Source organism: Pelophylax lessonae, assembly GCF_965119305.1.
Source record: "Pelophylax lessonae genome assembly, chromosome: 3".
Classification (NCBI taxonomy): domain Eukaryota; kingdom Metazoa; phylum Chordata; class Amphibia; order Anura; family Ranidae; genus Pelophylax; species Pelophylax lessonae.
In genome coordinates, this window is record NC_138770.1 from 285,638,330 (window position 1) to 285,665,998 (window position 27,669).

General features: G+C 45.0%; 1 protein-coding gene across 23 annotated transcripts in view; it reads right to left on the reverse strand.

Annotated features, from left to right (window-relative positions):
- The window catches only part of DLG1 (discs large MAGUK scaffold protein 1), an 818,929-nt gene that overhangs the window by 14,282 nt on the left and 776,978 nt on the right, over positions 1-27,669 (reverse strand). For all 23 annotated transcript variants that reach the window (XM_082251441.1, XM_082251439.1, XM_082251438.1 and 20 more), the window contains 3 exons: positions 20,665-20,837; positions 20,472-20,581; positions 6,003-6,094 (listed from right to left, as the gene is read on the reverse strand). In XM_082251441.1, the coding sequence (XP_082107567.1) occupies positions 6,003-6,094; positions 20,472-20,581; positions 20,665-20,837 (375 nt within the window). The remainder of the gene's footprint in view (positions 1-6,002; positions 6,095-20,471; positions 20,582-20,664; positions 20,838-27,669) is intronic.

The following is a 27,669-nucleotide window of genomic DNA, read 5'->3' on the forward strand; positions in this document are numbered from 1 at the left end:
AAGAGGTAGAGTGATGGGGCTCCTATGACCTTTTCGCAGATCTCCTGTGCTCTGGTAGAAGCATAGTGTGGCCACCTGAGGTGCTGTTAATGACCAAGTCAAGAGTTGGTCTAAAAAGACCATGTTCCTTTGAAGGGAGAATGAAATCAGATGTTTCTGGACCGCCTTAGCTTCCCAGACACGGCTAGAATTCCCTATGCATCTGTATAGACATAAGCCTATGCAGGACACAAGTTCAGAGGCTTATAATAGACCATCACAGCTAAAGCACAAAGCTCTCCAGATATTTCCCACCTGCTCCATGAAGCAGGGACCTAACCCAGCAGTGCAAGGAATTTCACTAAGGAAAGGTCTTTGCAGCCGCTGGAGCTTTAAATGACCCAAAGCTAAAGCAGGTTAAACCTCAAAATGCTATAAACTCTGAATTTTAATCAGAAATAAAAACCGGAGCTGTAAACCAGGTTTGGCACAGTCACAGGAGTGTCATAACAAGACTATGTCTGGGATATCGCCAGAGTGCTTAGAACCAGACAGATCGAATGATCCAGTATTTGGACAACAGCTAGGAAGCGGAGGCTTGAGCGCCGCCAGACAAAGTTGAAATAGACTCCGCAAAATTAGGAGGCTACCATTAGTCCCAAAACCCTCAAGCAGAAACGCACTGAGGTGTGCTGTTTGGATCTGAGAGTCTGTGTATGGGACCTTAGGGAGGCAACTTTTTCCTGAGGAAGGAAAATTCTGGCTTGATTATCCCCTAATACTCCAGGCAGTGTAAGGACTAGAGGGCAAATTATCCAGCTGAAAGTTTCAAAATAAAATACTCATTCTCTGGATGGTGACAGACAAAGTTGTGGCTTAGATATCCTGCAATGGGAGATTGTCCAGGTACGTTGTAATATGAATGCCTTGGGTACACAGAAGAACCATAGGCAGGGCAAGCACCTTTGTGAACATTTGGGAGCCAAAAATTGGAAATGTTGGCCTCCCACAGCAAAACACAAAGTGTTGATGCAAGGTAAAAATTAAGATGCCTTGTTCAAGATAGACAGTCACCTCTTATGCAAGAAATTACCTTTGTGTGAGAGACGCTATAACAGATATTGTTCATTCCATCTGGAATTTTGGTACACAGCAAAGAATAAATAAAAATCTGTTTAGTGAATTTGTTAAGCATAGTGTTTATTATTATTTTATCAAACTATACATAGTAAAATGAATATTGCACAGTTGTAAGCAGAAAACCTATAGTAAAGCAATGAATGGCAGTTTATCCATTTAGCACGGGAAGTAGAACAGGTAAACAGGAGCAGTAAACTAATGTGGCTTACTCAAGATGCATGTTTAGTTAGTGAATACAAACAGGAAGGAGTCATACTATAGATATTAGCTTAGGCCCTAGTCCAGCGGAGAGAACTCCTGTGGGGCAAATGTCCTGGGCCAGAAAAACAATGCCTCCACAATTAAACAGTGAGAGGACTATGAATAGTCTACTAAGCCAATATACACTTATTGAGATATGGTGTCTGAGTAACAATCAACTGATCCCCGGCTCTATAGAACGGACTTGGTTTCCTGAGCTGGATTGCTAAACAATGGTCATAGCTCATTGTAAGGTTCATCTGAGTCTTTGCATCGGAAACATTAAGAACCGCTCTACTTTCGAAGGATCATTAATCTGGCAGTACACTGTATATGGACTACCACTGGCCTAAATTCATCAGGGAAGTCATCCACTCCTATGCTGAGTAAAGCTACTGCAGCATTGGGTTTTGTCAGACAACCTGTGACCACGGAGAGTATAATACCCTGTTCCAAAAGCTTTTTAGATGCGGGCAATCGGGTATGGAGCAGGGTACCCACTCCCTGACATCCTCTCCAGCATAAATTATTAGGGATGCACCGAAATTTCGGCCACCAAAATTTTCGGCCGAAAATGAGCCTATCCCATTTCGGCCGAAAATAGGTTAAAAGTGCCGAAATTAATGGCCGCCGTGAGGAAGGAGGAGGGCGCAGCGCAGGTTTGAAAAGTCCCTAATTCTCCCGTCCTTAGGATAGGAGAATCAGTCTTTTCAATTACGGGCCAGTAGCTGCAGCCAAGCGGAGCGTCTGTGACACCTTCTCTCACACAGCCCAGCAGCGAGCAGTACTCACCCCTCCCAGACACGGACAGGAGAGGAGAAAGGCATGCAGCTCATCCTCCTCCCCCTCCCACCCCAGGTTTTCTGTGTCTGCCCGAGGCCGCCCACTCTCCTATCTCGAGTATGTCTGTGCAGGACAGAGAGAGGGATGTGGGCGGGAAATATGAAGAACAGCAAGCAGCTACACATTCCAAGCCTTGTGAATGATACCTGAGCCATCCAGCCTCTGCCTCACCCTCGGACCTTGAATGAGTGAGCACTGCATGCATTTACACTTTTCATTACACATAACTTAACTGTCCCTATCTCCCTCCCTTGTCTCCCCTATCTGCTCCCCCCCCCCCTGTTCTTCCAAGTTCCATTGAGCACTTATGCAACCCATACATTGACTGCTTATTTAATTGTTTGATCATTATGCTGAAGAAAAAAAAAAAAAAAAAAAAAAAAAGGAGCAGAGTGAGAGTAAGGAGATTGCATCCTTGGGATGTGGAGGGACGCTGAGGCAGTGGGGGGGTTAGCTGAGGCAGCTTACATATGGAATTAGTATTATGCAGCATGAGGGGGTTAATGTATTGCCACTGCTGGTCACTGCTGCATTAGTGACCGACCAGTGGCAGTTAATTAACCCCTTTGTGCTGCATTAGTGCAACCAGTATCAGTGCAACCAATGGTAATTAACACTGATACTGATTGCACTAATTTGCACTAATGCAGCACAAAGGGGTTAATTAACTGCCACTGGTCGGTCACTAATGCATCAGTGACCAGCAGTGGCAATACATTAACCCCCTCATGCTGCATAATACAAATACCATTGGTAATTAAATTAACCTCTTGCCAACCAGTCACAGTACATATACTGTGACAGGGTGGCAGCGACAGGTGTACGTCGCTGCCTGTTTTTGGTGTATGCCCCTGGTCTATCTGTTAAAATTATTTGGGGGAAAAAGTAATTTTCGGTTTCGGTTTTCGGCCAAGGGCATGCTGCATTTTTGGTTTCGGCCCAGAATTTTCATTTCGGTGCATCCCTATAAATTATCATCAATGTTCGTGAATTATGCTAGGCGTACGGGGGTTATGTACCACATATGGAGTATTTTTTGGGCTATTTCCCAGTAGTTTATGCACTTTGTAAAGATCGAGGTATATTGTATGGCACAGCCAATGTGAATCTGAAAATACAGAGCCCAACTTTTATTCCAGTTTAGTGATTTTAAGTCCAGTATTCAGTGGATACTTCTAGCCCCCCTGGGTTTTGGAACTGTGAATAGGTTTAAGAGAACACTTGAAAACAATTTTCTAAAGGAGCTGGTACAGCTATTGCTTATGTCTGAAGTTGGCGAAAGGCAGTCATTCAGTCTGCCTGCTTTTGATATGATACAGGAAGATTAACACACCCTTTCCCCCACCTGAGAAGTGAAGGTGCCCCTTCATTGTGATAATAGGCTTCTGGGCAGACTTGGTGGACTTAGGTTTTGAGGTTGTAGTCCAAGAAGAGCAAAAAGACCCCTGTTGCTGAATAGTAGAACTAGCCATAAGAGACTTTGGTTTCTTTTTGTGAGGTAAACGCACCTTTTCCCCCAGTGACTTCCATGATGAAGTTATCAAGACGTTCACCATCAAAAGGTGCGCACCAAAGATACTTCAGTTCAGCAGACAAACCTTTTAGCCAGAAAATTCTGCACATATGCTCAGATATAAGGGACATTCTAGAGACTTGGTGCATTACATTCTCCAGAGCATCAACACAAAATAAGGACATTAGCTGTAATTGCTGTAAGAGAGTGGGGTCCTCAAGGAATGTTCCCAGTCTCTATTCATTTGTCTTGTTCAATTAGCAACAGTCTGGCAAATAGAAATACGTGGCTTCAGCGCTGGACCTGCAAGAGCCAATGAGGCCTTCAATGTCTTGTACACAGGCAGTTTTTTGTCATTCAACTCAGCTGCCCCAACTATGCAATATTAGTAATAACTCAGTGGGGAGATCACTGTACTATGTGCTGACAGGGGAACCATCGCGCCCCTGCCAAAACACACAAGTCAGTGCTCGCAGCCATTGGCTGCCAGCGCTGATAGGCTGCTGGTTTTCCAGCATGGCAGTTCGATGGAAGTTGGGCGTTAGGCTTGCTTCTGTCAGACAGGCTGCTGCACACACTGGCTGAATGTCAGCTGGTTTCTGTTAAATCGGCCAATATTCGCCCAGTGTCTACCAGCCTTAAGAGGGCTTCAAACGCCTATCAACAGAATCCTGCAAAGATGTTTGAGGACTGAAAAGCCAGGTTCCACCAAAAAGCCAGTTATTCCTAAATGCCTTTTCCACAGCATAGATCTAAGCAAAAAGCTTAGGAGTGACTACACTTTCAGGTTTGGGCCAGTCCTCATGAAGTGCACAATCAATTTTTTCATGAATGGGAAAAGTCTCTTGACTCAGCCACCCCCCTTGTGCATATAGGGGCTTGATTTGGCAGTGAACAATCAGGTGCTGCTAGGCAGAGATTGTCAATTAGTGTATCTACAGTAGAGAGCATTTGGCACAAAGCTGTAGGTTGTGTCCCAAACTGCAGCGGAAAGAAAATCCTCTGTAGTCTCTGCTAAAAAATCAGCATCCTCAATGCTTTCCTCCATATGATCCCATAGTAGGTTACAAAGTTCCACGTTAATTTTTGAACACAGTCAGGGGAAAAAATGTACATTTGGTGTTTCTAGCCTCTGGAAACTGAAGGCTCTAGAAGCACCTAATGTTTTATAAAAAAATCAGACATTGACAAAAGCAGATTTCTTTTCCAGACAGTCCGCATAGTGCGTGCCTAAGAGGCAGCTAGCATTAGATGAGGAGAGCTGCATCATAATAGTAAGCTGTTTTTAAAGTAACATAGTAAGGTAAAAAAAAAAAAAAAAGACAATCCACCTTGTTCAATTAACAAAAAAATATAAATAGAAAACCACCATTTACACAATCCTACACCCACAGTTTATTCACAGGAAGGCAAAAATAAACCTATATGAAGCATGGTCCAATTTGCTCCACTGATCCCCCATAAGGCAATTGGCTATTCCCTGGATTGAAAGTCTGTGTTATTACCGTTAAATGTTAAAAGGCAAGTTCACTTGGTGTTCCTGTAGTCAGTAGCTCTCTGCTCAGCCAACCCCCCACGCTCACTGGAGCACTAAATTGTGGAGTGGCCAGTTTAGGCTCTAACAAAATACCAAAAAGTACCTGGATTATGGCTGTAACCTTCACCATGATCTAGGTATAACCACCTCAATATGAGGATGTATATAGACATACAGCGGTGCTGAGGTGTTTAACTCAATCTTCAGAGGTGGCCAGAACTAGTTCTTAAGGAAGTCTATTCCATGTTTTCACAGCTCTTACAGTGAATACGTTATTCCATGTGTGGAGAAGGTTAAATCTCTTCCAGATGTAAAAAGCATCCCCTTTGTCTTCAAATGACCTAAAGGGGAATAATTCCACACCAAGTACACTATATGGACCAACTGTATATTTCACACGGTGATCACAGTCCCCCTTAAATTGCCTCTTTTAAAGGCTCCTCCATGCCTTTTAACCATTATATTCCTTTTGTCCTGGAGTAAATTGCTCTTGGACAAGGGAACAACTATAACCCTGAACAGTGTTCTCAGTTGCCTGTATGCGTGTTAGGTCCTTTTGTCCCAATTCCCTTGAACCCATGATCTGCCATTGCTAAGTGAGAGGATCCCCAGTGGGGTACTTAAGGTGCAGACTGGGTGGGGTGTTTACAGGTCCGGATACAGAAGCCAAATGCCAAACATACACATCCTTTAAAGAAACCTAAACCCATTATTACCATAGAAGACAGGCATTCTTATTAAATGACAAACCTGTAAAATGCTCAGTGAACTCCTGCTCCAGTTTTATAGCTCTCTCAAATGTTTTCCGGGCTTGATCCTCTGTTAGACGTTTATTCATTTCCCTGCTCGGAAACACACAAACCACTGAATTAGTGACTAAGAACTGTTAATATGATTAACTCTACTTAAGCTTCTTCAGGTGTTAATGTATACTTAATGAAGAACACATAGTATGGCGAGAGATATGATAAATATACAAATTACAAATTTAATATCAGTAGCGCTTCCATATAAAATGTATCCAGAGGTTAAAAATTCCTAAATTATAGCGATCAACCTAAAGGAAATTCAGTTCTAAGAAATCAATACATTGCCAATAATTTTTTCACTTTGGCATAAAAGTAAAAAACAAAAAAAAAAAAAGAAGCAAATTCCAAAGTGAGTGAATGTTCCACGACAATATAACTACCAGGGGGGTGAATAAGAATGTGTAACACGTGTATCACAATCCTAGGCTGTATAAGGGACATGGTGCAGTAGTGTCCATCTCCAATTTAAAACCTACCTTTGGCTGCATGACCCGTCAACAAATTGACCTTACAATGATTTTAAATTTAGAATCCGAAAAAAAAATAGATTTTTGTACTCACCTGTAAAATCCATATCTTGGGAGTACAACACGGGACACAGAGGGCCTATATTAATCCTTACCTAATGGGTTATGCGCCACCTATAGGTTAATGTTTTGAAGCAAACAATGCATCCCTCACAGATGGGGGGACAACATTTTAGTTTTCTTTATTGCAATAACAGAGCACAGAATGATCATAATACCGACTTAATGGGATGTCCCAAAGCACTTCTTATGAGGGGAAGCCACCACAGACAGGCCCAAAGACACTACACACCAGTCCGCAAGGCACAACGAAAAGAAAGTAGCATCCCCAATGATACTTTTGTCCACCCAATACCATCTTGTAAAGGTAAGAATCAAAGACAGGGTTGCAGCCTTGTAAACCTCATCCACTGAGGCCTGATGGTGGATAGCCCAGTAGGCAGCTACAGGGAGGGTAGGGAGGGTCTGCGTTTGATGAATCTACAGAGAATCCCTTTAAAACTTCAGGATTTGGACTGGCTCTTGTTCCATGGCAGACTATGTGAAGGGCAACTTGCAGAACCGTGGTAGTCCAAGAGTGGAGTGTGGCAGTGTGGAGGGGACGATGGACCACTTCTTGCTTTAGTGCCCCTTCAAAATAGAAGTCTATAAGCGGGTGGGTAGGGCTTTGGGTATCCCTTTCCTTTACCGTTTGAGTTATGTAGAGTGGTTGTACGGGTCTTTAGAGTCGCATCCGGATTTTTAGACAGAGATTGTAAAGGATGGAAAACCGAACCCTGACAAAAGAGGGGTCGAGACGAAAGTGTCCATGGAGCGTCTACTGCCATACTTCTGATGTTGGCATACCATGTTCTCCTGGGCCAAGCCAGTGCAACCAGAATCACCCATGTGCCTTCCACCTGAATCCTGTGCAACAAACTCAAAAATAACTGTATTGGAAGAAAAAACAATCAATCAGAGAATTGGTCCAACATCACCAGAGAATCTGCTGCCAAAACCTGTAGATCCCTGGTTATGGAGACAAAACGGTCAGCTTTGAATTAGACCAAGACATTAACAGATCCCCATCTAGCCTGCCCCATCGTCGATAAAGCGATTTGAACATCTCAAGGTGGAGAAGCTATTCCCCTGTCGACAACTACAAAAACCCGCCTGCCAGTTCTCTACTCCTGGAATGTGAACTGCAGATAGAGCAGGAACACGGTACTCTGTCCAGGACAGAATGAGACCCATCCCCTTTTGAGCAGCCTGACTACACACTAAGGCTGTGACACTGTCTTACTGGACTCTCCCTGGAAGGCCCTTCAACTTTGTCCAATACCAAAGCACCAATTGGTTGCTCAAGGTACAGAATATAGATCTGTAACCAACTTTCCTGTAGAGGCCAAACCCCCTAAACTGAAAGATGGCCCAGAACTCCTGCCCAATCCATTAGGCTGGCAACTGTCATAACTTTCCCAATAATGTGGAAAAACGGCTTCCCTATCTCCAGCCTCAAAGAAGACATCCACCAGTCCAGCGACTTTAACATGCTGAGCCTCAGAAAACATCTATGAGTCCATTGACAGAGTTCTTCTGTTACATGCTAACAGGACATTCTGCTGTAGAGGCCTAGAACTAAACTGAGCCAATGGAACTGCCTTGACTGAGGTCAGAATCAGTGTTGGGGTAGTTACTCAAAAAATGTAATTAGTTACTGGTTACTAGTTACTTCTGTAAATTGTAACGAGATTGTAACGAGATTACTTTACTAGTTACTGCATTTGAAAAGTAACTTCACTACCTATTACTTTACTTTCCTCTTTCTTAATTGACTGTGTAGAAGAAGATACATGACACTCTTTCTGCATAGAGTTTATTGTATAAACACAGGCTTTGGGAAACATGAGAACAAAACCTGAAAAAACAGAATAAAACAAAGTGCAACAAAAAGTCGAAATAACGACTGTATCGCACGGCTTGGGTAACGCAGGAAAGCACGTTCCTATAGCCTAGTAAAGTAGTGTAGTTACCTCCTATAGCCTAGTAAAGTAGTGTAGTTACCAATATTAGTATTGTAACTAGTTACGTTACTTCATTACCAAAAAAAGTAATGTAGTTACTGTAATCCGTTACTTTGTAACTCGTTACCACCAACACTGGTCACAATCTTCCCTAATATTCTCATGCTTCTCATGCAGAGGGATACCTGAGATCTGAGGGAAGACACCTGATTTCTCAGGGCTACACAGCTCCGTGCTGAGAGAAAAAAAAAAAAAATCTTGACTCAACTGTGTACCTGATCAAGTCCAGATATTCCAGTCTCTGGGTTAGAACCAATGACTACTTCTGGAGACTGAGAATCCAGCCAAACTTCTCCAGAGTCTAACTGCAATAGCAATATTGTGCTCCAAAAGGTGAACTGATTGCTCTCTGAGCAACAGATCGTCTAGATGACCCAGAATGGGTACCCCCTGGAATCTTTACAGACCCAAGACCGGGGCCAAAATCTCCATGAACACCTGAGGGGCCATAGACAACTCGAAAGGCAAGGCCACAAACTGAAAAAACTGGCCTCCACTGACGAAGAGGCAACATTGGGACATGCAGATCAGAGCACCAATGCCAGGAAATCCCCTGCCTGAAATGACACCGCTTAGAACTTCAGAACACGCAGAACTTGTTGAGACCCTTAAAAATGCAATAGCCTGAGGTACTCTTTACCAGGACCACCCTCAGTGTCTGCAGAATTATTCTTAACTAGCCACTTAGCTCAGCCCTTAAGACGACTTTAATAGACCTCAAAAGCTGTCTTGCTGTGAAGGGCATCTGCCCCATGCCTGGAAAGCCTGTGACAGGAAGGGTAGGGCAGCACAGGCGCATGCTTAGCACCAGGGGATTGAGAAGTGGGCCAGGCATATTCCATCTCCATAGGATACAGCCATGTGAACCTTTTTTTTTTTTTTTTTAGGAGGAACACCACCCTATTAGGGTGAGCCCATTCCACAAATACTACCACCTCTAATGAGGGAATAGTGGAGGCCACCAAGAACTTAGAGATAGAGACTGAGAAAAAGTCTCAAGAAGTAGCAGATTTAAATTGGTGTGAACGATTGCTGACTAAGAATTCAACATGGCTCTCTGAGCTTGAGACACAATAAATCTGAAACTCCCCATATTCAGACTCCCCCAATAGGGTAGCTACCATCTGTCCCTCTTCAAAGTCTGCCTCACCTACCGCATCATCCACAGCCACCTATTCCCCTTCTACAGCAGGAGAAGATATCAGAGAAGAGGATCACCCATGATTCTTACTGCCATGGCCTATGGAGGCAACATCCCAGCATAAATCAGCTAAGGCGGCTGACAAATACTTTGTAATATACAAAGATGATGATAATGATGTCCCTGCAGTATCAGCGGTTCATGTCCAGTGTCCTTAAAGGCCCCAGCTGTGCTCCCACCTCCCTGCTTTTTGGAAGACTTTGGCTGGCTGACGGCTGGGACCTAAACCAAAAAACAGGTAAGTGCAAGGTTACCAAACGATACTTCCACCCCAGCTAGCAGTTCACCTTCCTCCACAGATGTACTTGCGTATACCCAAAAGTGCGATACTGCCTCTTTTTTTCCCTACAAACAGAGCTTACTTTTGGTGGTATTTGATCACCTCAATAGCGCAAAATTGAGAAAAAATTACATTTTCTCACGCATGCCTTTGGTATATGTGTAATAACACCCCAAAATATATTCTGCCGCTTCTTCTGAGTACAGGGATACCACGTGTAAGACTTTTTGGGAGCCTAGCTGTGTACGGGACCCCGAAAACTTATCACCACCTCCAGAATTTGAAAGGGCGTAAATTGCTCATTGCACTCTCTCACTACCTATCATTGTTTCAGAGGCCCTAAAATGTCAAGATAGCACAAACCATCCCCCCCCAAATGACCCCATTTTGGAAAGTAGACACCCCAAGCTATTTTCTCAGAGGCATGTTGAGTCCATGGAATATTTTGCCACAAATTTTGGGAAAATTACATTTTTTTTTTTAAACACAAAGTTGTCACTAAAAGATAAATTGCTCACACATGACAAAGGTATATGTGGAATGACACCCCAAAATACATTTAGCTGCTTCTACCGAGTATGGGGATACCCCATGTGTGAAACTTTTTGGCAGTCTAGCCCGTACAGAACCCCGAAAACCAATTACCGCCTTCAGGCTTTCCAAGGGCGCAAATTGTTGATTTCACTCCTCACTACTCATCACAGTTTCAGAGGCCATGAAATGCCAAGAAAGCACAACCCCCCCCTCCCCCGCCCCCAAATTATCCCTTTTCGGAGAGTAGACACCCTAAGCTATTTGCAGAGAGGCATGTTGAGTATTTTGCAGATCTCACTTTTTGTCACAAAGTTTTGAAATTTGGCTCCAAAACAGTGAGATAGTGAGGAGTGAAATCAACAATTTACGCCCTTAGAAAGCCTGAAGGCGGTGATTGGTTTTCGGGGTTCTGTACACGGCTAGACTGAAAAAAGTCTCACATATGGGATATCCCCATACTCAGGAGAAGCAGCAGAATGTATTTTGGGGTGTCATTTCACATATACCCATGGCATGTGTGAGCAATATATCATTTAGTGACCACTTTGTGTAAAAAAAAAAAAAAAAAAAAAATAATTTTCCTGAAACTTGTGGCAAAATATAAAATATTCCATGGACTCCCCATGCCTCTCAGCAAATAGCTTGGAGTGTCTACTTTGAAAAATTGGGTCATTTTGGGGGGCGGGGGGGGCTATTGTGCTATCTTGAAATTTCAGGGCCTCCGAAACGGTGACAGGTAGTGAGGAAGTAAAATAAGAAATTTACGCCATTAGAAAACCTTTAAACTTTGTGTTTAAAAAAAAAATGTAATTTTCCCAAAATTTGTGGCAAAATATTCCATGGACTCAACATGCCTCTGAGAAAATAGCTTGGGGTGTCTACTTTCCAAAATGGGGTCATTTGGGGGGGGGGGGGTGGTTTGTGCTATCTTGACATTTTAGGGCCTCTGAAACAATGATAGGTAGTGAGAGAGTGCAATGAGCAATTTACGACCTTACAAATTCTGAAGGTGGTGATAAGTTTTCGGGGTCCCGTACACAGCTAGGCTCCCAAAAAGTCTCACACATGTGGTATCCCTGTACTCAAGAGAAGCAGCAGAATGCATTTTGGGGTGTAATTTCACATATACCCATGGCATGGGTGAGCAATATATCATTTAGTGACAACTTTTAGGAAAATGACAATTTTTTTTTTTGTTTTACACAAACTTAGGGCACAATATAAAATACTCCATGGACCCAACATGCCTCTCAGCAAATAGCTTTGGGTGTCTACTTTCCAAAAAGGGGTCATTCGGGGGGTATTTGAACCATCCTGGCATTTTATGCTCAATCTTAGCCACACATCACCCACTCTCCTAACCACTTGAAGACCAAGCCTTTTCTGTGACTTTTTTACATGAAAAAATATATTTTTTTTTTTTACTAGAAAATTACTTTGAACCCCCAAACATTACATATTTTTTAAATCAGAGACCCAACAGAACAAAATTGTGGATGTTGCAATTTTATTTGCGCACAGATTTTCCAAAAGCGAAAAAAATACAACACTTTTTTTAAAATTTAATGCACAAATACACTATATAATTCCTAATTGTTTGGTTAAATTTAAAAAATTATCTTATGCCGAGTACATAGATACCAAACATGACATGCTTTAAAATTGCACATGCCCGTGCAGGGGCAACAAACTACGTACATTTTTAAAATCCTATAAAAGTCTTTACGGGCTACCACTTTGGACTTACAGAGGAGGTCGACTGCAAGAATTACTGCCCTTGACCTGGCGCTCGCGGCGATACCTCCCATGCATGCTGCAATTGCTGTTTACATATGACACTAGACCAGTGGTTCTTAACCTTGTTGGAGGTACTGAACCCCACCAGTTTCATATGCGCATTCCCCCAAACCCTTCTTAATTGGAAAAATAAATTATGATTTTTTCAAATTCAAAAGGCATATATTATTTTAGGTATATATTTATACATAGGTGTACAAAATGTACAAAGCCATTAAGAACAAAACCATTAAAACATGATTTTCACACAAAAACAAAATCATAATAATGAATATTTACTGCAAATTAGTGTGACTTCTGCTGTTGTCTTTCAGAGACCAGTTCAGAAATGCGCGGCTTTATCTTGGTAAGTGCCACTCTCATGTCATTATCATGTCACCTCACCCTGGCCTGCTGTAAGGGGGATCTATATGGGGGACGGGACCTCACCTCACCCTGGCCTGCTGTAAGGGGGGAGATCTATATGGGGGACGGGACCTCACCTCACCCTGGCCTGCTGTAAGGGGGGATCTATATGGGGGACCTGGTCCCCCATATAGATCCCCCCTTACAGCAGGCCAGGGTGAGGTGAGGTCCCGTCCCCCATATAGATCTCCCCCTTACAGCAGGACAGGGTGAGGTGAGGTCTGGACCCTGACCTGCTGTAGGGGGGGGATCTATATGGGGGACCCCAGAGTGACCTAACCTCACCCTGGCCTGCTGTAATGGGGGATCTATATGGGGGACCCCAGAGTGCCCTAACCTCACCCTGGCCTGCTGTAGTGGGGGATTTATATGGGGGACCTCACCTCACCCTGGCCTACTGTAAGGGGGGATCTATATGGGGGATCATGTCCCCCATATAGATTCCCCCTTACAGCAGGCCAGGGTAAGGTGAGGTCCCGTCCCCCATTTAGATCTCCCCCCTTACAGCAGGCCAGGTTCCCCATAAAATAGATCCCCTTTACATAGTCTTCTCAGTGTTCTCACACAGTCAGTCAGACAGTCAGTCACTAGACTAATACAGCCAGTACTACTCCAGTCCTACCTTTTTTTCACCTGTGTCCCAACTCCCGATCACAGGCTAGGTTTTCCTCCTACAGGCTGCAGCACCACTGTCACCACTGGCTCTCTGGCCTCTCACCTGCCCGCTTCTTCTGCTGCTGCGGCTGCCTGGCCTGGTGGTTCTCTCCCGCGCTGCGCTTGGCGGCCGCTGCACGGGTTAGTCCCTCCCCCAGACAGTCCCTCTCCGCACCGCACGCCTGGCCTGTCTCCCCCCCCCCCACCACTCCACAGTGGGCAACGCCGGCTCCGGCTGGATCGGATTCGGCCGGGAGCTGAGCTGCACAGCCAGCAGTGAGAGTGAGCCAGGGGCAGAGAGAGCTGCGAGTGCGAGCAGACTCAGCGGGCAGCGGCGGCCAGCCTATCATGACAGAGTGAGTAACATGACACTGCGGAGTGGATGCGCCCCCCCCAGATGTTGCGCCCGCCCCCCCCACGCTATGCCACTGGATGTTATGTATTTCCATGATGACGACGTGGAGCGGGAGCAGAAGGACATGCCCGAAACTGGAGAAATAGTCCCTGACAGCAAAGTGGTCCTAGCGGAGGGTGTGCCGAACCCTCGAGACAGTCCCACCGAACCCCTGGGGTTCGATCGGACCCAGGTTAAGAACCACTGCACTAGACCAACGCATGCGTGAGCCTTTGTGCACAAGCACGGGGGAAAAGGGGTGCTTGAATTTTTTTATTATTATTTATTTTGCTTTTTTATGTTTTTTTGACACCTTCCCTTTCATTTTTTTTTTTTTTAAATCATTTTTATTGTTATCACAGTGAATTTAAATATCCCCTATGATAGCAATCTGAAGTGACTCTTTTTAAAAAAAAGTTGGGGTCTTTTAGACCTCTGCCCTTAAAGCATCTGACCACAACAAGATTGGTGTGATGAAATGCTTTCCCAATTTCCTAATGGCGCTGTTTATTTCTGGCAAAACAGAAGTCATGAAATGCTCGCAGCTTCCGGTATCTTAGGCCATAGAGATGATTGGAGCCATTCTCGTCTCCAATCAGCTCTATGGTTAGATAATTGAACCACTGGGCTGCGCTCTCTGGTTACCCGATGGGAGAGGAGAGCCCAAAAAAAAACACAGAGGGCGGTTGGGGGGGGGTCTAATTATCCACTAGGATCGCATTTACATGTAAGCCGACTGGCAGTAAAAAACGATTCCAAGATGATGCCTAAATCTGCAGGCATCATCCTGATATACCAACCAAAGTCCAGCAAACGTACCAGTACATTATTGCTGGTCCTTGTTTGGCATATATTGTAGTTTTTTTTTTCCATGCAGCCTGTGGGCTGAACGAGAACCTAACAGATTCCTTCATCCACATTGATCGATGTGGATGAAGAAATCTCCTCCAGAAAATGTGTAGTATACTCATCATTAGCTGCACAAAACATCCAACCCACTTCTCTAATGATGGGCATCCATGATGACAGCCATGTACATCTATTTTTTTTTTTTTTTTTAACTGGGGTGGTGAAATCACCTCCTACAGCGCTGCCATCATAAAGTTCCTTATATGCTGAGCAGAAACGCTGTTTGTGTCAGAATAAATCAGTGTGGCAGCTGATGGGTGTACAAGCAAGGCAAACTGGTTAATAGAACAGTAAACATAAAACATTACATTGGTACCTGAAAAGTAAAAAATGGTTACCAATGAAAAACTGTAAAAGTAGAAAGAGTAGAAATAGAAGTAGAAGAGCAGAGTAGGAACAGAAAAATACCTCAAACGACAACTATTTTTGGCTTTTTCATTTTATGTTTTTTTTGTTTTCTAACTTTTTTTAACGTTTTTTGTAACTTTTTTTTTTTTTACACTTTTTTTTCTTCAACTGTAAGAGTTAACTGTGTTCCAGCTTAGGGTCTCTCAAAATGATAGCCATCGAACATCTTTCGAGACCCTGTGTAAGTGTGCCCTAGACTGTGCCGTGCTGTACCCTATGCGAATACCTCACTAGTGTGTGGTAGCGTTCTAAACATTCCCCGATGCAGAGACCAGGTTGGCCAGGACAGGTGGGACAATAAGTGCGGGTGTCACGCCTAAATCCGCGCTTCCTACAGACATGACATCTTCTTTGGGGGTATGTTTGGGTAGGGGTACTCGGGATGGCATAAGGAAAATGCCTCTCATGCAGCCGGGTCACTGCATCTGGTAGGGGAAGTTGGGCAGGAGCACCTCCTGGATACAGATAGGCACTGATGATCTCAACCTGGAATTGTAGGAAGGATACACTTCGTCCTGACACTTTGTATAGCACAAAAGAGTTCAGCAAAGCCAATTGGAATAAATAAACAGACACTTTTTTGTACCAGTGTCTGGCTTAACGGGCAACTATGTATGGCGACAAAAGCTGGTCGTTGAGGTCCACCCCTCCCATATTAAGGCTGTAGTCATGGACACAGAGGGGCTTCTCCAAAACATCAGCTGCCGTAAAAATTTGGACCATCGTTGTCTGCGTGAAGGGAGGACAGAACGAAAACATTCCATGTATCCCTCCACTTCACTGCAAGCAATTTGTCAGTTTTTAAGCAGGCTCTCTCCTCCCGACTAAGATGGGATTCTACAAGCCGTTGGGGGAAGCCCCTGCGATTAGGTCGCACGGTGCCACATGCGCCAATTTGAATTTCGAGCAGGTGACTTAAAAGTGGCACGCTTGAATAAAAATTGTCCACGTACAAATGGTATCCCTTTCCGAATAAGGGTGACACCAAGTCCCACAAAATCTTGCCACTGCTCCAAATGTAGTCTGGGCAGTTGAGGGGCTCCTCAGTGCTATCTTTACCCTCGTAAACAAGAAAACTAACTGTATAGCCTGTGGCCCTGTCACACAGCTTATACAGCTTGACCGCGTATCTGGCACGCTTGCTGGGGAGAAACTGCTTGAAAGCAAGGCGGGCAGAAAACTTAATCAGGGACTCATCAACGCAGGCAACTTGTTGTGGAGTAAACAAGGGCTGCAAACCGCTGATTGAAGTAGTTTACGAGGGGCCGGATTTTGTAAAGCCGATCATATCCAGGGTCTCCCTGAGGACGAAAGAGTTCATTGTCACTGAAGTGCATGAACCGCAGAATTTGCTTGTATCTCCCCCTAGCCATGTATGCAGAGAACGTGCGCATATGGAGGACTGGGTTAGTGGACCAATATGACCGCAGTTCACTCTTTTTAGTTATGCCCATGTTAAGGGATAGGCCCAGAAAAGTTTTAAACTAGGTTTCCAGCCGAATGGTCTAGCAAGGGACGAATTTGGATTGGCGGTGATGAATTGACCAGCATATAAATTGCTTTGGTCCACAATAGATCTGTAAAGATCTTCCGTGAAAAACAGCTCGTAGAAGTCAAGGGAAGTAAAATTGGCTGTTTCCACCTGAATTCTGGGTTGGGCAATGAAGGGAGGGGGCGGGGGGGGGGGGGCTGGGGGGTGTACTGGCGCTGTAGAAACTGTGGGCTGCCAGTTAGGATATGCCAGCGCATCAGGCAGGACACTATGGGATCTACGGGCCTGTGTTCGAATTCTCGGTGGCTGCGGGCCACTACTAGTGCTAGCCACCGCACCAGCTTGAACTGCACTTATGGGACTCGCCACATCACCAAGTGTTACTGCAGTGCTGGTTTGTCTATGACCAGGGTGTACTAGGCTGCTGGTGCTTGCCAGTTCACCAGAAGTTTGCCTGGCACTAGTAACGACACTCTGCTGCATACGAGCACCCTGCAATCTCTGCACCTCAGCAACTCCAGAACGATGTTGGGTACGCCTGACCTTAGCAGGGTCCCCTCCGTCATTGGAGCTATCTGCCAGGGAGTCACTGCTCTCTACAGGTTCGTATGCTGACCCTGATTCTGTCAGTGAGGCTTCCCCATCACTTTCATCTGACATGGACAGTATCCTGTAGGCCTTTTAACTAGTGTACCTCCGTTTGGACATTTTAGCCACTTAATTTATAGGTTCCTAGTGTGACTCACAGGCAAAAAAGCACCTGGTTGTCGAGGACTATTTGAACAGCTACAAAAAAAAAAAAAAAAAAACCTGCTAGTGCTAGCAGAAATCAGGCCTGACTCTGCTAACGCTGCGGTTTTGTGTGATGTGTTTTTGGAAGTGGCAGTAATCTATTGATTACTACTCTTGCCTGGGTCGGGTGCGCGGAGGGGCTAAACGCAGGTGCTGGCAGGTGTCGTGGCCGATCCTGCTAACGCTGCGTTTTGGGAACCCTAAACTATTGGGGACACTAGTATAGTTCTGATCAGATCAAAGATAATGATCCTTTTCAGATACTATACTAGTAATGGAGGTGTTTAGTGCATGTATGTGTGTGTAACTGGTAATCAAAGGGTTAAATTATATTTCTAACTATGCGCCGGGGATCTGCGCTGTCCTAGACTGATGCAAACTAGCATTAACGATAACTGTCACCTGTGACACTAATAATAGTGATTAGAAAAAAACTGTACATTATAAAAGTGACACTGTGACAGGGCAATAAAGGGGTTAACTGGGGGTGATCAGGGGGTTAAATCCTTATTGGGGGGGATGGCGGGTACCCGCAACCTATTTTGGACAGAGACTGTCTCTAATGCTAAATGAAGTCACAAGGCACACTATTACAGAAATCAGCAAACCGCTATATACTGTATATAGTGTGCAATGTGACAGGGGGTGTAGGGTTTAACTGGGGGGTGATCAGGGGGTTAAATTATATTTCTAACTATGCGGCGTGGATCTGCGCTGTCACCTGTGACACTAATAGTGATCAGAAAAAGGATCTGTTCACTATAAAAGTGACACTGTGACAGGGCAATGAAGGGGTGATCAGGGGGTTAAATCTTTTTTGGGGGGGATGGCGGATACCCTAAACCTATTTGGGGCAAAAACGAACTGCCGCTAACGCTAAATGAAGTCACAAGGCACACTATTGCAGAAATCAGCAAAAACGCTATATACTGTATATAGTTTGCAATGTGACACGGGGTGTAGGGGTTAACTCGGGGGTTAAATGTGCCTAGCTAGGTGTGTGTATATGTGCTGTTGGTGTACTCACAGTTTGATCCTCTCTTCTCTCGCGCTGCAATCCAAAAGGACTCCAGGAGGGAAGAGAGGACCTTTTCCTGTGCCTGTGTTTACATTACACAGGCACAGGTCGGTCTGTCATTGGTCAGAACCAATCACCAGGTCCAGGCCAAAAATCATTGGCCTGGACCTGATGACTGATCGGTTCTGTACCGAATCAGACCATCGCGGGGACCTGGGCCACGCGGGAGCGTGCCCCAGAGCTCCGGGAGTGAGCAAAGTAGACCTGCGTCGTTCTGCCTGCCCGAGCCACCCTGCCGCAGTAAAAATGCGGCAGGTGGTCGTGAACTGGTTAATGTGACCTATAAACTGTACAGTTCAGTTGAACAACAAACTGAAATCTTTTAGGTGGAGGGAAGTAAAAATAAAAAAATATGGTTGCATACATGTGCACACCCTTAAACTAATACTTTTTTGAAGGACCTTTTGATTTTATTACAGCACTCAGTCTTTTTGGGTATGAGTATCAGCAGGGCACATCTTGATCTGGCAATATTTGCCCTATCTTTTTGCAAAAATACTCCAAATCTGTCAGATTGCAGGGGCATCTCCTGTGCACAGCCCTTTTCAGATCACCCTTCAGATTTTCAATTGGATTCAGGTCTGGGCTCTGGCTGGCTCTAATCTTCTTCTGGTGAAGCCATTCTTTTGTTGATTTGGATGTATGCTTTGGGTCGTTGTCATGTCATGCTGAAATAAAAAGTTCCTCTACATGTTCAGCTTTCTAGCAGAAGCCTGAAGGTTTTGTGCCAATATTGACTGGTACTTGGAACTGTTCATAATTCCCTCTACCTTGACTAAGGCCCCTGTTCCAGCTGAAGAAAAACCACCCCAAAACATGATGCTGCCACCACCATGCTTCACTGTGGGTATGGTGTTGTTCTTTTGGTGAAGTGCAGTTTTGCGCCCAACATACCTTTTTGAATTATGGCCAAAAAGACCTTGGTTTCATCAGACCATAACACATTTTCCCACATGCTTTTCAGAGACTTCAAATGTGTTTTTGCAACATTTAGCCGGGCTTGGATGTTTTTATTCGTGAGAAAAGGCTTCCGTCTTGCCTTTCTACCCCATAGCAAAGACATACGATTATGGGAGATTGTTGTCACATGTACCACACAGCCAGTACTTGCCAGATATTTCTGCAGCTCCTTTAATGTTGCTGTAGGCCTCCTGGCAGCCTCCTTGACCAGATTTCTTTTAGTCTTTTCATCAATTTTGGGGTGACGTCCAGTTCTTGGTAACGTCACTGTTGTGCCATATGTTCTCCACTTGATGATGACTGTCTTCACTGTGTTCCATGGTATATCTATTGCCTTGGAAATTATTTTGTACCCTTCTCCTTACCTTTTAACAATGAGATCCCTCTGATGCTTTGGAAGCTCTTTGAGCACCATGGATTTTGCTGTAGAATGCGACTAAGAAAATGTCAGGAAAGACCTACTAGAACAGCTGAACGTTATTTGAAGTTAATCAGAGTCACTTTAAATGATGGTAGGTGTGTACTGACGCCTAGTTAACATGAGTTTGAATGGGATTGCTTAATTCAGAATACAGCTACATCCCCAGTTATGAGAGTGTGCACACTTATGCAACCACATTTATTTTAGGGCTTTTTTTTTTAAACCGGAAAAACTGGAGAAGGAACTAAATCACTCCCTGTATGTGGGGGGGATGACTCCTGTCTTTTTGCCATTAAGGATTTATATATGGTTCCTTGGTGTCCCACAAAATAAGATAAAGAAAGATTCTATTTTTTTTTTTAATATTTCTCTGAAAAGTTTTACTTCGAACTTGTGAGGCCTAGCCACTATTTCCAACAGAGCTGCATATAGCTATGTTTGATTAGCAAAGCAAACCAGCTAAAAAGCAGAATTGTTAGTCAACTCAATACTTACATTATATTTTCCACTGATTTAGGCTTGATGAAAATGGAAATTGGGTATAACTGGGCTAACTGTAATCTTTTAATTGCATTTCCAGACACATCAAGTATGCAGTGCTTTCCCTGAGAAAAAAAAAAGGAGTAGGTTCAGTTTGGTTAGAAAACAAAAACACACCCATCATGAAATACAGAAAATAAAATCTTACCCTTTCTGCCACTTCTCGCACAGACTGTACACTAGTGCCATACAGGTGATTATTGTATTGGCCTGCCTCTATAAATTTGTGATCTTGAATATCCTTTTCCATCTGCTCCCGGGAAATGACAAAGTGATAATCTCTCCGATCTACTTCATAATCTCGTTTTGGTCGAGTCGTATCTGAAGTAAAATAAACAAACTGGTTCACATTGAGAAACTATAATGATTATTGTTAGGGATGCACCGAAATGAAAATTCTGGGCCGAAACCGAAAAAGCAGGATGCCCTTGGCCGAAAGCCGAAACCGAAAATGACTTTTTCCCCCAAATAATTTTAACAGATAGAACAGGGGCATACACCAAAAACAGGTAGCGACGTACACCTGTCGCTGCCACCCTGTCACAGTATATGTACTGTGACGGGTTGGCAAGAGGTTAATTTAATCACCAATGGCATTTCTATTATGCAGCATGAGGGGGTTAATGTATTGCCACTGCTGGTCACTGATGCATTAGTGACCGACCAGTGGCAGTTAATTAACCCCTTTGTGCTGCATTAGTGCAACCAGTATCAGTGTTAATTAACACTGGTTGCACTGATACTGGTTGCACTAATGCAGCACAAAGGGGTTAATTAACTGCCACTGGTCAGTCACTAATGCATCAGTGACCAGCAGTGGCAATATATTAACCCCCTCATGCTGCATAATACTAATTCCATACGTAAGCTGCCTCAGCTAACCCCCCCACTGCCTCAGCGTCCCTCCACATCCCAAGGATGCAATCTCCTTACTCTCACTCTGCTCCTTTTTTTTTTTTTTTCTTCAGCATAATGATCAAACAATTAAAAAAGCAGTCAATGTATGGGTTGCAAAAGTGCTCAATGGAACTTGGAAGAACAGAGGGGGGGGGGGGGGGCAGATAGGGGAGACAAAGGAGGGAGATAGGGATAGTTATGTGTCATGAAAAGTGTAAATGCAGTGCTCAGTGTTCACTCATTCAAGGTCCGAAGGCGAGGCAGAGGCTGGATGGCTCAGGTATCATTCATGAGGCTTGGAATGTGTAGCTGCTTGCTGTTCTTCATATTTCCCGCTCACATCCCCCTCTGTCCTGCACAGACATACGCTGAGATAGGAGAGTGGGCGGCCCCGGGCAGACAGAAAAACTGGGGTGGGAGGGGGAGGAGGATGAGCTGCATGCCTTTCTCCTCTCCTGTCCGTGTCTGGGAGGGGTGAGTACTGCTCGCTGCTGGGCTGTGTGATAGACGAGGTGTCACAGACGCCCCACTCGGCTGCAGCTACCGGCCCCTAATTGAACAGACTGATTCTCCTATCCTACGGACGGGAGAATCAGGGACTTTCAAACCTGCGCTGCGTACTCCTCCTTCCTCACGGCGGCCAATCATTTTGGCACTTTTAACCTATTTACGGCCGAAATGGGATAGGCTCATTTTCGGCCGAAATTTCGGTGCATCCCTAATTATTGTCAATTAGTATAAATGTTTAAAGGTTTGAACTGGTCTTTCATATTTCTTAACCACTTTATCTACTGTGGTACGTCTACAAACGTCAAAGTGGTGGACGCTTACTTCTGCAGTAGAGTTTATAAATGGCACTGCAGAAATCATACTCGGGTGTCCAGTGGGCATGTTAAAAACTGAACTGAGTTCTCATCAGGCGGCTCAGTTCACAGTGTACAGAACTAACCAGAGCGGCTATGTACCGTGTGATCTTCAACCACATTGATCATAAATGTACACAGTGTAGTACATTATATTGGACTAGCCCTCTGCCCCTTCCTCACAATGGAGGAAAGGGAGGTAAGAGGAACAAATGAATAAGTCATTCATAAGTCGCGGATCGCTGGTATAGATCAACAGCACATCATGGATTTTTTTAAAAAACCCTTTAACCCCTCCTTTTATACATCTGATCTTCAGTCTGTCTCATTATTGAACCAATATAAATTCTTCACTTCCCCTATAACACACAAGAACCCCTTCATCTCCATCCTTCCACTGTTCATTAACCCGTTCACCTCTTTATCCCTCTGTGAATGGCCTGTCTGCACTGCATCATGTGCATATCTATTAGCAAACTCTGTGTTACAACCACCTCAACACCAGCACATTTACTCATTTAAATTATAAAAGGCAAAACTTTTTTTTTTAGTTTTGGAGAGAGTGGAGAGGGATTAGAATGAGTGTCATTTTTTTGCTGTCCGTGCCCCTGTTAGGGAGATTCACCCTCTCTGTTTGTCCTGTTCACTATTATAATTTACAGTGAAAGTAAAGAAAATCCCAAATTTTGGGCAGTCCGCAGAAAAGTAGGGGAAGAGGGGAAATATTCCAATGGAGACACTAGTTGTGGTGACCTGGGGGTCTCCAAGGCGCTAACTTAACTTGTAGGGATTTCCTCTCACTTCCTCTTTGGTTATGGGACAGAAAGTGAAGGGAAATCTCAGCAATGGTACACAGATGGTGGAAAAAACAAACAGGGAAATCCGATTTTTTGGAACGACTCGGTCGCCACCAGGTACACCCCGATTGCCAGAACCACATCCAAAGAACATAAGGCAATCTCTTCAGGGTGCTTAGGCTTATAACACAAGGAAAGCAACACAATACTTTTATTTAAAAGTAAACCAGAGATGACCTTAGGAAGGAAACTGGCAGGTACGAAGCCCCACTCTATCTCCGTAAACCACCAAGGGGAACAAGACAGCTGCCAGCTTCGACACCCTCGATGCAGAAGAAAAAGCCACCAAGAAAAAAAAATTCAGTTTAAAAAGGAAAAAATGCCAGGACCAGAGATCCCAGCAAGGAACTAGGTCCTTACTCCTGACTAGGCAGAAAAAGGCTGAAGAGCTAGAGCAGGAAGTGGGAGTATACCCTCTGGGACTGCCCTATGGGCGTAGTAAAACTTTTTTCCGCCTAGTGTCCTACTCCTATGGAGAGCAGAATAACCCAAGGGTCAAAGAAGATCTAGAGCTGTGTCCGTCAATGAACGAAAGAGAAAATGGGATTTTTGACTTACCATAAAATCCATTTCACTGATGTTCATTGATGGACACAACTCGTTATATTCATAACCATTGGGTTATACTGCCCCTACAGGAGTAGGACACTAGGCAGAAAAAGAATTCTGGCTACACCCATGGGCAGTAACAGGGGGTATACTCCCTCTCTCTGCTATAGTCCCTCGGTTTTGTTACAAGCAGTGTCAGGAGAATTATAACTCCACAGAGGGGTGGGTGCTGTGTCGGTCAATGAATATCCGTGATTTTACGGTAAGTCAAAAACCCAATTTTTTCTTTCGTTCAAGATTGACGTAGTCAGGAGCGCTGGCTGGCATCCGTGGTGACCACTGTCAAATACAAGGGGAGGAAGGATTTTCCCTGCCGAAGCGCCGGAGATTGAGGCCATCATATCAGGGACTTCTTTGTGCCCTGACTCAGCCGGATCTGATTTCCAGAGACTGCAGTGTCTTGTCCCATTTGGTCAGAGTCCCTTTGCAGGAACCTCATATGGAACTATGCAAACGAAACCACCTCGAAGGTAGACACCATCAGGCCCAGCACCCACAAGTCTGGAGGGATGACCATTTGTTGGACAGCAGGAGGCGAATTGCAGCCTGAAATTTCTGGAGTTTGTCCAGAGGAAGGAGCACTCTGGCTAAAGGCCGAGTCCAGAGTCAGGCCCAGATAGTCCAGCTTTGTGGCCAGACCCAGAGCAGACTGAAAATTCAGAATCCAGCTGAACTCCTGCAGAGTTCGTATTGTCAGGTTCTCCACCAAAGCAGAGGGAGACTCTGCTTGCAGAAGGAGATGGTCCAAGTAGCCCAGTAACCAGGGCCGGTGCTAGACTATTTTGCGCCCTAGGCAAGACCAGCTACCCAAAAAAAAAAAAAAAAAAAAAAAAGCAAAATGAATTCAATAATTTTAGCACCAGAACTCCTGCAATACTCTAAACTGATGACCTATAGGGGCTTTGCGTGTGTGCTCCCATGAAACGGTGAAGAACTTCAGGTCCCTATATTTTTTTTATAGGCAATGTTTCTGAAGCCAATACAGGACATCAGATTAGTGTTATGCAGTAGTTCTGAGAGAATTATTGTTCTTACTCTGGAGTGCGCAGTGATACATAACATGTGTAGGGCAATCACATTGTTTGTTTTTTATCTTTCTCTTTAAAGGTTTGAAACAAATTTGATATATCTTTTTTTTTTTACACAACTTTCATTGCCATTACAAAGGGGACCAATAGCCCCCTATGTGATAGCATATAGGTGACAGGTACTCTGTATTAGACATACAGGGTCTAGGCCAGGTGGACAGGAGAGGGGGGGTGCAGCCAGGTGGACAGGAGGGGGGGGTGCAGCCAGGTGGACAGGAGGGGGGGGGTGCTGCCAGGTGGACAGGAGGGGGGGGAGGTGCAGCCATGTGGACAGGAGAGGGGGGGTGCAGCCAGGCAACAATTCTGTCAAAATAGGCAGGGAAAAATAGGCAGAGAAAGGAATTACCTTTGCCACTTTAGATGGCTTGAGAGTGCCAAAGGGCACCTGCGCCTCCGCCGCAGCTTCAGCTGCATCCTCCATCTTCAGGGTCTCATGCACAGATACAAACAGTGCATCCACCAGCGCCTTTTCGTGCGCGGTCGCAGACGTGGAGGAATCATCCTCACTATCAGAGGATTCCAGGCGCGTAGTTGCAGACCCAGCAGGGGGTGACTTACGCCCACGGTAGCCGAAACAGATTAAGGATCTGATGAGATAGATGAGGCAGGGGAAGGCGGGGGGAGCTTTTTGCTAGCCCGTCACCCGCAAGCCACCTTCACCTGGGACACAAGGGACTCCAGGACCGCCGTCAGTGCATGGATAGATGGTTGGGACCCGGAGGGCCCCGCAGCCTCAGAGAGGGGATCGGGTGGGGAAACGGGCTCCAAGGACTCCATGAGTCACCAGAAAGACCCCACAAAAAGTGTAAAACACTGCTAAGGGACAACCCCCACCGCAATGGCAGCACCAACCGGTGCTTATGAGTAGGCGATCGTTTGTATCGTGAAATGTGTCAACCTGTCGCATGTTCCTGTGTTCCTCTATTTGTATTTATATTTTTTATGAGGAATTAAAACACTTCTACTTCATCAATTCCTGAGTGCGGTCAACTTTCCTTTGGCTGAGCACCAACCGGTTGCCAGGCACAAAGCACCAAGCGATACTCAGCAGAGAGGGAGAGGACCCCACCAGACTCACCACCCACAGAAACAGGCACCTGCAGCCACCAGGGGAATCTGCACTACACCTGCTATGATCAGGGAGTAAATTGATCCAGGAGTCAGCATATCAGGGGATGACGAGGGGCTCCCACCACCAAAATTGCCGCCCACAGGGTTCCACTGTCATTGCCGCCGCTATTTCCAATGGCAAACCACAAGAAAATGGACGCCGGACAACACAATCATGGCCGCCGTGGAAAGAAACACACAGGCTACAATAGAATGGCTGCCACACGTGGTACCATGAGGTTTACAGGGACCATGGAGGGAGACCAGGCCTCAAGGACAGATTCAGGCAGGGCGGGGGGGGGGGGGGGGTAGGTAGGGGGGGGCACCAGGTACAAACCCCCCCTGCACAGTCAATCATACGGCCCCCATTGCCAGTTAGCTGGCCCCCATGCCAGGCAAGTGGCCAGACCATCCAAACAGCCATAGCGTGGGGGGCAGGATGAGGGATTTGGTGAGGGGGGTGCCTGGGGGAAGGAGGGGAACCCAGGGGTCCAATTGTCCCAAGCGGGGCCCACATCCCCACCAAAACCCTCCAGAGGGAGAGGCGGGACATCTGCTCACCATAGTAGGAACCAGGCGGGCACCGCTCCAGACAGAGGCCTCTCCATCTAAATGGGGGGCTGTCGGCCAGGAGGAATGCTACAACTCTGGCCAAGACCCGGTCGTATGCAACCTCGCAAGGCGTTTAACTTGCAGGCCAGTCCCATCCAGTGGGGCTATGTGGCGGCCGACCTAGCGCTGAGGTCTGCGCATGCTCGCTGGCCAGACTGTGGTGACCATTGGATGCAGATTATCCAGCCCCTCACCCAGTCTGGCAGTTAATAGTAGATCTCACAGGAAAAATCCAGGAGAAAAATGTTTTTTATCTAAAAAGAAAAAAATTGCAAGGACCAGAGATCCCAGCAAGGAACTAGGTCCTTACTCCTGACTAAGCAAAAAAAAAAAAAAGTACCTATAGCAGGGGGAAGAATATACCCCCTTGGACTGCCCATAGGCGTAGCCAGACTTTTTCTGCCTAGTGTACTTTAAATAAAAGTGTCAAAAATGGAGATCATCTTGGGGTGTTTATTTTCAAAAATCATTTTAGCATTTAAGGAGGGATTTGTACTATTCTGGTATCATTACCTCCACCCATTAACTTACACAGGAGATTGCCAATCACTTCAAATATAAGATTAATACAATTTGATGGGATCTCCACTGTACAGAAATCTTCCTTACCTTACACTCCTTGTCCATTTGCACAATTAAATTTCCCTCATTTAACAAAGCTGCTATAGAGGAAGTCACTAAACTTTTTTCTAATGGCTACCTAACTAGCTTTCCCCTGGACCCTGTTACCTCGCAAATACTGCAGTCACCCTCTGTCTCTATCCTACACTCTTATCTCTACCTCTCTATTGGCATTTTCCATAAGCCTCTAAAACATGCACTAGTGAACTCCATATCTAAAAAGGCCTCACTGGACCCCACTAATCTTAACCACCTAAGACCAATCTCCTTACTCCCTTGAATGTCTAGTCTACAACTGGCTGAGTTGCTACCTAATTGAAAATAACCTTCTTGATCCCCTTCAGTCTGTATTTTGCCCGCAACACTCCACAGAAACTGCTCTCCTAAAACAACCTACTAACAGCTAAAACCAACGGCCACTATTCCGTACTCTTAAGCTGGATACACACTATCCAACTTTTGTGGTTTGATTTCCTTCAGATTTACCTGTTCTATG